Source organism: Haliotis rufescens, unplaced genomic scaffold (assembly GCF_023055435.1).
Source record: "Haliotis rufescens isolate VD_foot unplaced genomic scaffold, xgHalRufe1.0.p SCAF_4, whole genome shotgun sequence".
In the NCBI taxonomy this organism is placed as follows: Eukaryota; Metazoa; Mollusca; class Gastropoda; order Lepetellida; family Haliotidae; genus Haliotis; species Haliotis rufescens.
The window spans coordinates 28,976,778-28,992,032 of record NW_025964112.1 but is presented as its reverse complement, the minus strand read 5'-3'; the positions used below and the strand labels follow the sequence as shown (position 1 = coordinate 28,992,032).

General features: G+C 39.9%; 1 protein-coding gene across 1 annotated transcript in view; it reads right to left on the bottom strand.

The window, feature by feature from the left end:
• Window positions 1–14,966, bottom strand: part of LOC124150125 (transcription factor Sp4-like) — a 62,851-nt gene extending 47,885 nt beyond the window's left edge. The window contains exons 1-5 of the mRNA XM_046522049.2: window positions 14,832–14,966; window positions 12,976–14,704; window positions 9,192–9,402; window positions 4,271–4,366; window positions 1,197–1,297 (exon numbers count right to left, since the gene is read on the bottom strand). Of these exons, the coding sequence (XP_046378005.1) occupies window positions 1,197–1,297; window positions 4,271–4,366; window positions 9,192–9,402; window positions 12,976–14,704; window positions 14,832–14,894 (2,200 nt within the window). The 5' untranslated portion in view covers window positions 14,895–14,966. The remainder of the gene's footprint in view (window positions 1–1,196; window positions 1,298–4,270; window positions 4,367–9,191; window positions 9,403–12,975; window positions 14,705–14,831) is intronic.
• Window positions 14,967–15,255: the final 289 nt, after the last annotated feature.

Sequence of the window (15,255 nt, the reverse complement as noted above, 5' to 3'; positions counted from 1 at the left end):
GAATGATACATTCAAGTCAATAACACTGACCTGAAAAAAAATGCAAAAATAATTGGATAAATATTATTAAATAACTGCTTGAGACGCCCAACGCTAAGACCGTATTCATGCGTGCGTGATTCCCATGCAGCCTTTCGAGTTGAGTTGATTGGTTCAACTGTGTCATATGGCCCTGTGACGCAGGGGTAGCATTATGCAGTGAGGAACAGGTCTGGTTGTTGATGAAATATAGTGATAGCTAAATAGACAGATTTTTTATTCATGCACCGATTGTCTTTAAATGTAATATCCAGTTATGTATGACTGTTTAATAATCTCATACCAACTTTGACTGGAGTAGGTTCAATAGTTTTTCAGATATTGTAGTAAACGTCGGTACCTTAAATTAACTTCCAGACTATAGTCTAGGTTAAGAGATACAGACGACAGAACAGTCCACTGGCCATTAATAGCACAGGGCATGGTCCGCACAGCAGCGGTAATTACGGCAGTCAAACGAGACGGAGGGCGATCCTCAACGGAAAGCGATGTAACCATCGTCGAATGGACTAATATCTTGTTAAGCAAGAAGACGAAGGCACAGCCCGCAGGATTAACACAACTGTTTGTGCGCCAAAGCGGAGGAAAAAGGCATTCACTAAAACCGTAAACAAATCCTTGAACCGGTGAACAGTCGTCTATACATAACACTTTGCAAAGTAAGTTAAAATTCAATTCTGACGAGGTAAAACACTGTAAACATCGTTTTTAATACCACACACTCTTCGTGGTAAATGGTAAACTTTAGAAGTGAAGTCGTGTATTTAAATTTTACATAGAAAAAACAACAACAGATTCTCTGTTCAAGTATAGCATCCAAACACCATAGCGATAGAATTGAGAATGAGGGTGCTGGATATGTCAGGTGATCAGGTCGCTTGGGTCGTGTCGCATGGGATTTTAGTGGCATGTGACCTATGATCACAGTGGTGATTTGGCGATATATGGGATGTGTTGGGGTGATTGGTGTTTTTTTATCTGGAAACTTTGGGAGTTTCCACACCAAGATCAAAGAATAAGAAATGCATAGTGTGAGATAGGATAAGTTTAAAAATATATATTTACTCAAAATCTCAAAATTCCAAAGCTGCAGAAACTTATGTCTGCAGAGTTATTATAATCTACCTATATCATTGGTAGCTAAATTCATCACTTACCTGTATGTGTTCGTTTATGCCTCTGCAGTTCATCAGAACGTGTGAATCTCTTGCCACAAAACAACCAGTTACATACAAATGGTCGTTCTCCAGTATGCCATCTGCACATAAAACAATCACATCTTAACTCCAGTTATTTGGTTGTGCACAGCTGCTTTGTTGTTTTTTCCCAAAATTTTTTATGATCCATATTTTAGCTAGATTTTAAGCAATGATAAGAAAGTCAACATGGTCAAAACACATGCTCCAGGACATCAAGTACCAATATATGTACTGATTTCCATTTTTCAAACTTTAAATATCTTGTATTTTACTTTGTTTTGGAAAATAGTTTTCCTTTCATCCTACAGAGTTCAGTAGCCAGAATGATGGACAAATGTCTCTATCCAACAACTCAACAGCTCATTGTTATCTATTACATCATAGCTATAAATCCTCTACTTAGGATGCCTCACACTATGAAATACTTAGATTTTCAAAGAAAGTTCTCTTCACTGTCAACTATCCATGACCAGTTGTACAAGTAATAGTATCTTGATGCCCATGCCACTTTGCACTCGGTGCGAAAGCTCACTTCTTTCCAAAATCAGCTATTTAGATACTGGGGAAGGTGGGTGGGATTACTGTTGATGAAATAGAGGTAGTATTCTTAGAATTACTAACAACTATTATTTTTATTAACAATTGTTATAAACAATCATTGTTCGAAAATTCCTGCAAAACAAAATCTCTATTACATCAGGAGATTGATGGATACAGACATCCAGCAAACCCTTGGATAGTTAACAGTTGTTCATTGGTACCTAATAATTTGAAAGTTCTTCAAATTGACATGAGAGTAAAATTAGGCAAACATAGTAACCAAATCACCTTAAAAGGAATAATTCATAAAGATGTCAGGGACATAAGAAAATATATAATATACTTCCACTGATACTTCCATCTACCATCATTCTTGCAACGACATCTGATGAACCTTTCAGAATGTCTTCCAGACCTGACGCCAGTGACGTCCCTTCTGGCTCTGAAGACATCACTTCCAGTGGCTGTGACCTCCAAGTGTGATTCCAGCTGCTAACCTATGATCTGGCCTACTCTAAATTTGACAATAATGATTGAAAGGTTACCTCACCTTCCCAAGCTGTCAGATTTTACAATCTGGGCAGACACTTTTGGACCCAGGGAATAACGACTAAGCAGATCAGGTTGAAAGTCATGCAAGTAGAAGTTTGTGAACGGATTGTGTTACTTCCACTGGCAACTGGAGACCACTTGTTCTATAGAGACCAAGTTTCAAAGTACTTGGCTGGTAAATAGAGTTCTAATCTTGTGTGCTGTAAATGATCCCAACACAGGAGCTGATAGTTCTGTGTGGCAGTAACTACCAGTAATTATGGTCTTTAACCCAGTTGCAGGGAGTAATCCAGCTGCTCCCTGTGCAGTTCATGATCAGATTGAATCCTGCTTTCAGCCAAGACAGAAGCTTGAGTAGAGGACTGCTGACCTGCCTCGTACTTGCAATTTACAAGGACAGTTGTCTCTCATGATTGAATGAAGCAAGCTGTGGGTCTAATGTAAGACTAGCTTCTCTGCTGGTGACCGTAAATGAGACTGGACGCTTCTTAGCCTTCCCTGCAGAGCATGTGATATACCTGGTATCCGTAATGTTAGATCTATCTACAGCTACTTCTAGTATACATATAGCTCGTCGGAGTCCATGCAGTGATCTTGAAAAACAACTACGAGCTGCATTGGTGGTCCTGATGAGTGTGGGGGTAGAGAGGTTGAGGTGCCCATCCAGAGGTCTAAGAGGTGAAGCCACTGTGGACCTTGACACTGACCCCCAAATCAATGTGTCCCCCTCATGGCCTCTTGGCCTGGGAATGCTTCTGGATGCACACCAACAGAGAGCATCGGGTGAAGTCAGACTGGGAATAATTCTGAGCCTCTTTAGTTGATCTAGACAACTCTTCTTTCGGCCTAGCACATATGTCTGCAGTGACAGCAGAAAGTGACGTAAAGGCTTCTTCTTGGCCTTCTTCCAAGAGTCTGCCAACTTTGCAAATAACAGACACAGAGGTGCCTGGTGCACATTGTATCTTTGCACTTACAGCAGGTGGAACAGGAGTCCCCAGAGATCTTGTATTTACCACATTTCCTGCAGCAGCTGGCATTGGCAATGAAGGGGACGCCACCTCAGCCCCACAAGATGTCACATCCTAACTACTAGCGACTAGTAAATGTTACTGGAAGATACAGATTAACTACAGAGTGACAAACTACCAATACCATGCTGGATGATACTCAGTGAAAAATCAGATGTTGCTGCTAGCACACACAGGAAAGAGCTAAGGATTCCGGCCTTATGCTTTCCCAAGATGCTTGGGGAGCAGGATACTATAACTTGCACAACTGGTTATGGATAGTTGACAGTGACATCTTTGATTTTTCATGAAGTATTCTGAAATTTCTTGAATTCGAACCATGTTTCACAATTAGACCTCTAGTGACCTTGACCTTATACTGGGTCATCAAAAATGAATGTTGTCTTGACCTCACAATAGAGATCATGCATATTGTGTTCATATCAAGTGACTTTGACCTTCAATATCATCTAATTTAACATAGCAATGTTATGGTTTGTGTTAATGCATTAATTTTCAGTTCATCTTCAATGCTATCTTTCATAAAGTAAACTAACATTTCCTGAAATTTGAGCCATGTCCTCAAGTGACCTCGACCTTCTACAGAGGTCACCCAAGAATTGTATGTTTATCATGATCTCACCCTAGAAATCATATTAAGTTACATCAAATTCCAAAAAAAAATACTCTCTGTTTTCTACACATTATGTTTTGACACACAGTTCCTACTGAGTGATCTTCAATGTCATACAATCATACTTAACTTAGGGGTATAAGAAGGCATATCGGGTATGAAGTCTCTACCATCTGCCACAATGGCATGCAGTGGTTGTCAAATTTGAGCAAATACATATGCAGTAACAATTACAGGGTGCTGCTTAATCACCATAATTACTATTTAAAAATTTAAGAAGAGTGTCGATAGATTACCTTAAGTGAGCGCGTAGATGTGAAGTCTTCCCATATACTTTTCCGCATCCAGGCATGTGACATATATGCTGTTTCTTCTTGTTTTCTCCTGTATTTCTAAAGATCAGAAAATATTATTATCAGGATAACTAGTGTTAGTGTAAACGCAGAAACATGTATGTTTCATCCATAAAAAGAACAAAACACACATGAAATAATTTGCATGTGTTTTGCAACCAAATGCTTTTTGTATGCTAATAACAATAGTATTTAGCACATCACAAAATTTCAAGAAATAGATCAAAGTTTACAGGCAATAATTCATCGAAATTTGGAAATCCCATATGCTAGAAATAAATCTTAGCAAGATGGTGCTCATTCAACGTGAATGAATAATTGTAATAATCTGACTGGCCAGCAGGTTCAATCAAGTCATCTTGTTTCTATATATATATATATATATATATATATATATATATATATATATATATATATATTGTTATTATTAACATTCATCTTTGTTTGATTATGTTACAGGTATTAATTTTTACTGTGTGCTTGGTTGTCATAAATCCTGGAATAAGGCTTCATGTAACTTTTGGTATTGTGCATTTATTTCTTATTTATATCTGAATTAGCTGTCAACTAAACATTCTGTTGTGTGTCCTTTGTTGAAGCACCTTAAATATAATGTATATTACCAAAATAGGCCGACCTCCAAGCTGGACTCACTAACAACATGATTTGCCTTTGAGAAAGGCCGACCCCACGATATAATCAGGATACGGCCCAAATAAATACAAAGTCTGCTTGCCTAATCTTATCACTGAAGACAATATACTGTGAATACAAGCAGTGACATTGCCAAGTTCATTAACAGCAGGCGTGACCATGCTCAATCAGCAGATAACATCGCACATTGATATGATTTAAGTTCAAAAGATCATACGAACTTGTGAAACAATACTCATAAGCTTCACATTTATTGTTGATTGACTTATTTGGCATTTCCAGCTATTCATGTTAAGGAAGCGAGAGGTCACATGACAAGCAGGAGAAGTATGTTTGCAAGAAGTTATTTCAAACAAACTTAATCATGACAGTTATATCTATATTCTTTCCTTTTAAAATGCAACTGTTTAACCTGTTGAATTCTTTTAGAATAAGGCGCTGTATAGAGGGTGGACTATTTCAAACAGTCGGTGCCTCATAGAAAAAAAGACCAACTGAAGAAATATTTGGCACATTTATTCCTCATAGAAAACTACACTTTACCACATAAAAATATCCTAATGTTTTCAATCATTCAAAGGTTGAGACCAAAGCGAATACAAAATATGTAAAATTTCTTGAACTTACCTGAATTACGTTATTGAAGGTGGTTTGAGTTTCACGTTAGGAACCTTTTTAAATTGTTAAATTTGTGCAATTGATTTCAACAGCAGCAAGGAGACTCCATTCGCAGACGTTCTACAGAAGCAATGACTATTGGAGATGAGGACGTATATAGTTTGGCAGGGAGATTGGGGTCTGACAATCGTTATTCTGGAGATAGGGTGTGAGAAAACACTGGATGGGTCGCAGATGGAGCTTACCTCGCCTGGTGTTGTCCAACCATCCTAGGGCACTATAAACTGGAGATGTTGAACAGGGATTGTTTCAGACTTTTTGATGAAGTAGACGCTGTGTGAAATTTAGATGCAGATACAGTGTGTCTGGATCTTTGTTGGCCTGAATGCAATCGTCTATTACGATTCACGATTCAAAGACGATTCTTTAAATGTGTAGGAATTTGATGATGGCTTTGGTGAGACAGGTAAATAGTCACGGGGCCAGAGAAATTCCAAACAGGAGCACCTTCCATTGGTAATGGGGTGCCAAGGAAAAGGAACAGAAAAGCATTCACTGTTGTCAGCACCATGCCCAGACATTTTATGGTGTTCTTATGTTAGTAACGTATCTATATAACGCATTATTTGAGTATCGGATGCTGTTTATCTGGATATTTGCAAGGAAGAGGCACACATGTTGTAGGTGGCGTCGCAATGAGGGGCATCTCTGTTAAGAGACCCAATCTTCTGCCGACAGGTGATGGGAACAACAGAACATCTGGGGGTGGAAGAAACCAAAGGTGTAGAAAATCCAAGTCACTTTGATAATGAGTCTCCCTTCTTGGGGAAACTCGCCGCTCATTTTGCATCCAGAAAAGAAGACAAAATGTCCACCTGTTCTTCCCCGGCCTTGAAAGCAGCTGGATCTACTACTGAGCACTTCTAGAAGATCCGATTTGGTGGGATTGGTCACTTACAGCCTTGCCTTTATTCTTCTAATTGATTCCTCTGTAAATGCAACAAATTGTTCTCTTGGATGCATGCCGTGAACAAGGAGGGGATAGACCAAGGCAATCGATAAAGTCAATTTTTGAAGTAGTCATCCCAGGAAGCATGTTGGGAGAACACCACATTGACGTAAAGTTGTGATGGACCCTGCATAATGGGCCAAAAGATCCAGAATCCCAGCCATCTTGACGAGGTTAACCACGCCAAGAAAAATGCAGGCTTCTTCAGGAAAAGAGGCGTGATCCAGTATCGAGTGGAGAACCTCCACCATTGAAACAATGGTAGAGACTAGGGGCAGTGTTCTACGAACCTAAGTATCAAGGTGAAATAAATCATCCACTGAAGAACAGGAGAATGAATGTTTGAATTCCAGCGTTGCAATATCCCCGTCCAGTTCAGGGGCCAGGGTAGAGATGCCATGAGTACCTGTCTCGGTCAACACAAAACGAGGAGACTGAAAGCGATCCTGAAATCGACGGCAAGACCCAAAAGTCGTGTCCACATTAGACACAATCTCGGATAAGACCAGCCTGTGAGAAAGCGTAATACTAGGCGAAGTAGCCGAAGGGACAACGTAGGAGGACAAATGTTCCACTGTTGAAGTACTCTTTGGGAGATGGGAGTTCATCCGCGACCAAGATAGGGACAATTGCCGGATCTGCAGTGTCAAAACTGCTGAAGGAAGAGGCAGGTGAAGTGTGACGACCGAGAAGCTTGTCCTTTCGTACCGGATCGCGAAGCGAGGCAGAGGTTGGTTGATGCGGATCTGGAGTGGGAACCACACTGTTCAGAGGGGAACTAATCTGACGGAAACAAGATGATGTTATAGGTCTTAAAAGAAACTGAAGCTGGTGTGTGGTTACGCAAAGTGGATTGTGAATTGTTATAAATTTTCAAATCCATTCAATGTGAGAACAAATACCATTATAAGTCCAAATTTTTATATCAAACTAAAACTGAAAATATTTATTGAGTACTTATTCAAATACATCATGCAGTTGCCAATATTACATCAGGTAAACATTTGTTATTTTGAAAAAAATATTGTCACACCCATTTCCGCACCCTACCAGGAGGTTGTCAAATACCAATCAACAACATATATCGATGTACTGTGTCGGTGACAAGTGCCATATTAAAAACAAGAGCCCCATAGGGCCTGTATCGCTCACCTGGATATTATGCAATCATGACAAAATATACAAGTGCATTGTACATGTATACATGGTATATAATACTGCAAATATTTCGTAATTTTTACTTGATTTTGACTAATTTTGAAATGGTAGGATGGCAAATCTGACAGCATGAATGTGTATTTCTCTCAATACAAATGTAGCATAATGATCTGAACCATGTTATGATCCAGGATCTAAGTTTCCAGAGGCAAGGCTGGACCCCAGGGCGAATCCTATTGGCATAAATGTATTATTCTCTTCATAACAAACAAATGTATATAATGTATGTTTATTATAGGGTGGGATAATATCGGTTTGCATGTTATGGTCAAGGTTCTAACTTCTTTGTGTGTGTGTGTGTGTGTGTGGGGGGGGGGGGGGGGGGGGGGGGAGGGTGAACCCCACCATTTGTACAATTTTGAATCCCCACCACCTAGGGATGCTTCCAACCAAACATGGTTGATATCTATCTCTTAGCTCAGGAGAAGAAGTCGTTTAAAGCAATATAGCCAAATTGAGACCATGTACTTTCCTAAACTGCAATATGATATATAAACAAGAGTGAATGTGTGAGTGAGAAGTATGTTATTTTCTGTAAAATAAACAACAAAGTAAGATGTACTGATAAGTTGTGCTTTATGTCATGGGCTTTCTGCTACCCTGGGCGGAAGCCCATTTATGTAACAGGTGCGTCTTTCTAAAAACAATAAAAGAAAAGAAAAAAAAATATATATAGCCAAATTACGCCTATTTGGCCCCACCATTTGTACAATTTTGAATCCCCACCACCTTGGGATGCTTCCAACCAAATATGATTGATATCTATCACTTAGGTCCAGAGAAGAAGTTGTTTAAAGGAATATAGCGAAATTACCCCAATTTGTCCCTGCCCCTCAGCCCACCATTTGTACAATTTTGAATCCCCACATACTAGGGATGCTTCCAGTCAAATTGCATTAATTTCCTATAAGTGGTTCAGAAGAAGATGGATGGACAACATGCCACAACATATGCTTACTTGACCTTCAGTCAGGTGAGCTGAGAACTTCTGGACAGGACAGACGAACCTTAGCCAGGATTCATCAATAATGATACAAGCAGCCAGTGATGTCATGCAAGACCGACAGATTGGAATAATAATTGAATGTATTAATCTGTTACGTTATTGGTTCCATTTGATTTCAGTGATCAATTCATTAAATCTTATACATCTGTGCAGAGATAAAAATTGGCACTAATCCATTACCAAACTGTCCAATAGTTAAGGTATCATAAGGAGAAGTAGAAATTTGCCATTTTTAGGGGTTTTGCTGTATGTTATCATTATAAGGACTTTTTGACTAAAATGTTAGTTTCTACCACTGCAGTGATGACTATTAAGTTCCCTTTCTCTGAAATGATAAGTCACACATGAAAATAACTAACCTTCCGTCAGATTGACAATTTGGACATGTGCAAGCAACACGGCGCAGTCTGCGTCCTGGAGTGGGTGTGTCAGAAGCCACTGACTGTGACGAAACTTGTGTTGGACTAAGAGTGCTGATAGGTGTCCCTGGGGAAGTGGCTACAACTTGCCATTTTGTTGGATCATTCGGATCCTGCTGGAAAGGAACTTGTTGTCCGGTAGCTGTGGTTGCTGCAGAAAACGCTCAGTTGTTATAACTGGGAATCATGAGACAAACTTATGAATATCAAAATCAACACACAAAAGCTTGAAGAAGCATACAAATATATATAAATTTCATGCATGTAGAGGTAACCATGCATCAGAAACTTACAATTACATAACCATGTTTCACAAAAATTGAATGCTTCACGTTCTGACTAATCTCAATCTTGACCAAAACCTTTTGAAGATAGGACCCCATCCTAGAGATCATAGATCATAGCACTTCTATAGTGTATGCATGTGTGTCGGCTTGTACTAGTCCAGACAAATTCCAGCAGAGACCAGTCGTTGTTTTATCCCCTTAATGCCCAGCGCCATGGAGGGTAACAACTAGTACCAGCTTTTAACCATGCTAACACCTTTTGGTATGACAGGCTCTCTATCATGCTGGCATTCTACCAACCAGACCATGGGGGCAAATCAAATCCAAGAGAAGGTATATCCCAAGTTTGATGATAAATGCATAAATACCTTGAGGCGAGGTGAAATGGGGTTTTATGTCTCATTTAAGATTATTGCACTTATATAGCAACATGCATGCACCTGTGTGTGTGGCTGTTTGTACTAGTCTGGACTAATGCTGATGTAATCATGTTTATGGTGATGGCCGACTGAGATATCATGCAATCATTTTTTAACATGAATACCCCAGCATATTGACAGCAGACCATTTCTTATTTTATCCTCTCAATGCTAACAAAATACATCTATTAATATCTTTTGGTATGGCACGGCCTGGGTTCAAACCACCCGATCCAACCACTCTATCCACGAGACCATGGATGCAGTCGAATACCTTTTGAGAAAAAAGGCTTGTGACAGGTGGCATACAACACTTGCAGGGGTAGATGACTGCGACGGAGACCGTGAAGTGGACAAACCTGTGGTCATGTAGCCACCTAGCGGGGCTCTAAAACTTTTGAACTCTGAAACCTGAAAAGCCTTTCCCTGCACTCCAAGATTAAATCTTGGCTTCCATTTGCCTCATTTGTTGTTGTACACATTACAAAAAAGCGGCTGGTTATCATTCTACCAAGATGATCAACATATATCTTTCTTTGGGTTAACCACTCACACAACCTCACCCCCCTAAAAATGTTCTCATTGAAATGACACGATTCACGAGCAGTGTTCAATTAAAAAAAATTAAACATACAAGGAGTAGGGTGAAATTCTGTCTACCCAGGCAATCCATCTACTTTACGTTCCAGCAAGCCCTTTGTAATTTTAACTGGCCATGGGCCAACAGTTAATTCAACCCCTGCACTAGACTTCCCAGGGTTAGAAATTCATCTTGTCTTTATTTGCACTTGTCAGTAAAAATGATCAGACAGTTAAAGTATCTTGTTCTTCAAGAATGAAACTAGTCTCATACTAGCACATTTATGATTCCAAGAGTGATATGACTTCATAGCAATGTGCATCATCTGAAGTCTTACTGTTCATATATTTCCTGGTTTGAGACAAAACACAGCAAATGTTGAGAGTGGAAAATTGTACATGGACAGTCTGAACTTTTTATTTCTGATCAGAAAAATATAACCATAACCATGATAACTAAATTTGTTTTTAAAAGATTATCCCTTTTCAGACAGAATGTGTCTGAAGCCATTTATACTGTTACGATACTGTTACGGGTGACAGCACAACTCTCACAAGTTCATATTCCTTGAGCAAATGTTGCAGTCAAAATGCACATCTGGACATCTCTTCTCTTTTAACAAGTATAAAACATTGACATGTTGACTCGGATAAGATGATCTGATCAGCAGTTACTTCAACAACTGATTAGCAGTTACTTCAACAAAGCTAGATGTGTGTAACAAAATTCTTAAACATATTTTCACTTTTCTCAAAATGAACCACCTTTTATCATTACTCCCATACCCAATATAACATGTTGCATACCTGATGTTACACAGGAAGTAGAAACTTTTCTTTGATGAGGTTTTGCACTGAAAAAGCCTTTTAACATGTTACACTCTAAAAAACATGATGTGACCTGACCTATCAACATCAGTCCCATAATACAGAACCAGCATTCTTCATCTCATAAACATTATTAATCTATCAATTAATGTAAATATTTAAAAAAATTCTGTCCAACATTTTATCTTGGAATTCTATCTCAGAAGCTAAATATTCTAAATTGCAGAACTTCCAGCGGCAATTCCGATTTTGAAGCGGTTTTCTGTGCATGCTTCATCAATGCAAGAGGTGCAGTGAAATGGAGTTTAACGTTGCATTCAAAATATTGCAATTATGAACTGATGTGTGCAGACATGTCTGGTTGTATTGGTCAGGACTACTGACAGTTTTATAGTGAAAGCATAATGAGATGCCATGCCACCATTTTTTTACATGAATACCCCACTTAGACTCCAAGCCAATCAGTCATTGCTTTATCCCCTAAATGCCAAGTGCCAGGCAGGGTACACAAAATACCATCTCTAAATGTCTAATGGTATGACGCAGCCAGGGATTAAACCACTGACCTTCCGCTCTCCGGGCAGATCCACTAGACCACGGAGGTGTCTCAGAGCTCCAGATAAGCTTTTGGTGTTGTGGGTATTTTACCCATGCATTTTAAAATCATTGGGTATCAGTAATTCTACCTGCGTATTCAAATTTCTGTTACCCACTAGTTTTTACACGTGGGTATTTAAGTTAAATATTCAAAAACACTATTCATCTGGTCCCTGCAAACTGGTGTTGTGTGGGTTCGAGAGCTTTATAGGACTCAAAAATACCACGATACTTCCACAAGGAAGTGTGATGGCAAATGATCATGATGTAACTGTCATCGTGGAGTTTGGCAAGGTTGACGGAATGCCCCTAATTTCAAAATAAGTTGTTGATTTGCTAATCGAATACGCAGGGTTACTTCACAATATTTTGATGATACGCACAAGTTTTATTTTTGTAGCGTATCTGTAATGTTCGTTGCGTATTTGAAACGCTTGGATTATATTTTACTGTGTATTTCTGCATTTCTGATGCGTATTTCACGCAGATACGCAGCTTATCTGGAGCTCTGCGTCTACATCAATGTATAAAAGTGGTTCGTAACAGGTACTGCACCTATGAAGCATCAGGATTCTTCTCCTAAGAAATGGTTTCATTAGGAACCTTCACGGTTGTGGCTAACCCCATTTGGCAGTGGCGGAAAAGAAAGTTGTTTTGTCAATAACATCTTGGCTAATAAGCATACTTCCCATACAAATGTATAAGCAAAGAATTGTCTAGTGATCGAGAACACCCTTCATAATGTCTGGAACCCCATGTTTATTTGGTTAACTACAGCATTACCTGCTTTCTCATAATTTCTTAATTTTTCCATGTGTTGACGCTTAATTGTTGCAAAAGTACACTTATCCTTGGCTTCATATATTATACACAAACTTTTGTTGTTAAAAACATATAAGTTTTTATTGTGCACCAGGAACACATTTTTAACATGCCACTGCAATCATAACTGTGTCATAGGCACTATAATTCAAAGAATTTCTAACCCTGATGTTAATTGTACAGATATCTCACCAATAATGTGTGTTCCATTTGCTGATTGTGTTGTAGACATCTGTTGACTGCCAATGCCCTGGATAGCCTGTACCTGGGGATTCAACTGTTGCAGGTTGGGGGTTTGAGTTATACCAGTGATTGCCCCAGTAGATGACAGTGTCACTGCACCAAGATTCTGCACAGAAGATCCACTGATGATTTGTCCTTGTGGGGCAACAGCCTGCAGACCTTGCATGTTTTGAAGATTTTGTATTGTCTGGAAACTTTGTATGTTCTGAAGACTTTGAAGATTCTGGACTTGAACAGTCTGTGGATTAGTTGGTCTAACATTAGCTACATTGAGTGCTTGCTGCCAAATATTCTGAGAGATTACTTGACTCTGTCCTGCCAGCTGAAGGTTAGCTACATTAATATTTTGTCCTACACCTTGCATGATCTGTTGTGGGCTTAAAATGTTTGTAACAACATTTGAATTCAGATTTTGGTTACCATTAGAACTTGATGTGGTTGTAGTAGTTGTGGTTGCTGTCCCACCCTGGGGATAACAAGCTACAGCATATGATACTGGGTTTTGGGAAACTGCACCTGGTTGTGAAGCAGGTAGCACTAATTGAGCTGTACCTGTGTTAAGCATATTTGCTCCTAATGGAATTAAAGTTGGTATGCCATTAGGGCCAATAGCTATATTTGCAAAATTACCATTTGCAACTGCCTGATTTGCAATTGCAGTTTGAATATTATTGGCAGTCTGTTGAGCTGCTGATAATTGTTGTTGATTAATTGACGATAATGTTTGTCCAGCTGATATTTTTATTTCATCGACCACCTTTTCAGACTTTGCCTGGACCTCCTCTGATGCAGTTTGAGCAGACACACATGTAGGAGTTGAAACAGAATGTGGCACCTGGGTAGAGGAAGTCATTTGACTCTGTGACAATGCCTGTGCAGCAGTCCCAAAAGATCCTACTGCCCCAGTAGCTGCCACCATACCCTGGGGTAAACCGGTCTGTAATCCAGTTGGGAATGTCTGAAGAGGCAACTGGATAGTTTGAATTGCTGTTTGCCCACCAACTGACACTGGAATTTGAATCATGTTGGGAACTTGTTGTACCTGATTCAGTGGTAGTTGCATTGTCTGCACCACTCCTGGAGCAGCAGCACGCACTGCAGACTGCATACCTGCGGCGGTTGCCAGGTTAAGCACATTACCTCCAAGATTTACAACATTCCCTGTAAGGTTTGGAAACCCCACATTTGATATCACATTGGCACCAGAGAGACCTTGTGCTCTTACAATCTGACCTGTAGGGGTAACCATAGTCTGATTTCCAATCCCTCCAGCAGCAAAAAAAGCTTGCCCTGATGACCCTGCTGGTATAATAATTGCTTCCTGACCATCCACTGAAACTGTTTGGAAGGATGGGATAACATTGTACGTGATACTGCCACCTGGTCCAACCGTTGCCACAACTTGCGGACTTTGTTGAATAAGCTGTCCTGCCGCCGCAAGATTCGCGACAGTCCCAGTCTGTTTTCCTCCATTACTAGCGTTGGCGTCCACGACTGCACCTGTTGGCAGTTGCACCCAACTAGGAGCAACAATTTCCCCTGGCGCTGTAGTTGATTGTCCGGCCCCTAACACGCGCACTGTTTGGGCCCCTCCCTGATTGTAGGCGTCAGCTTCTGGAGGGGCTCCGATCTTACTGCAAGTCGCAGCCAGAAGGGCTAAAGGGGACGGCTGGACATCCTGAAAGGCGGAGCCAGAGAGTGGGTGGTTATCAACATGGCGGTCACATACAACGTAGAACGATAATGGTTAATGCCATTACACGCAGTAATTAAGAAGACTTAAAAGCTACAAAATCGTGACTTACCTGTGATGAACTCGCCGGCACTACATACTCTTGATTTGAATTTCGAACAGTTAATGTGGACATCGTAGTCCCACTGACTCAATATCGACAGTTCACTTTCCCATATCGTGTATATGTATCGACTCGAAGGGGCTGTGAACAATTCGTATTACTACACAGGCACCTGTCTTGATATATATTTTGCAGGACGAAATCAACATGTTGCTGAAGTTGACTGTTATTGTTGCACAACTATGGTTATAAGAGTGAAACAAATGTTACAATGAACATTAATTTGCAGTACATTAACACAGAGAGAAGCGGTACCTTGCGCACTATTTTCAGTCGCGCATACACAAATTATAAACACAATGCGTGAAGCAGCAAGCTTAGTTTGATTGACAGGCCAACCCACAGTAATGCCGTGCCCGTTCGAAAACAGCTC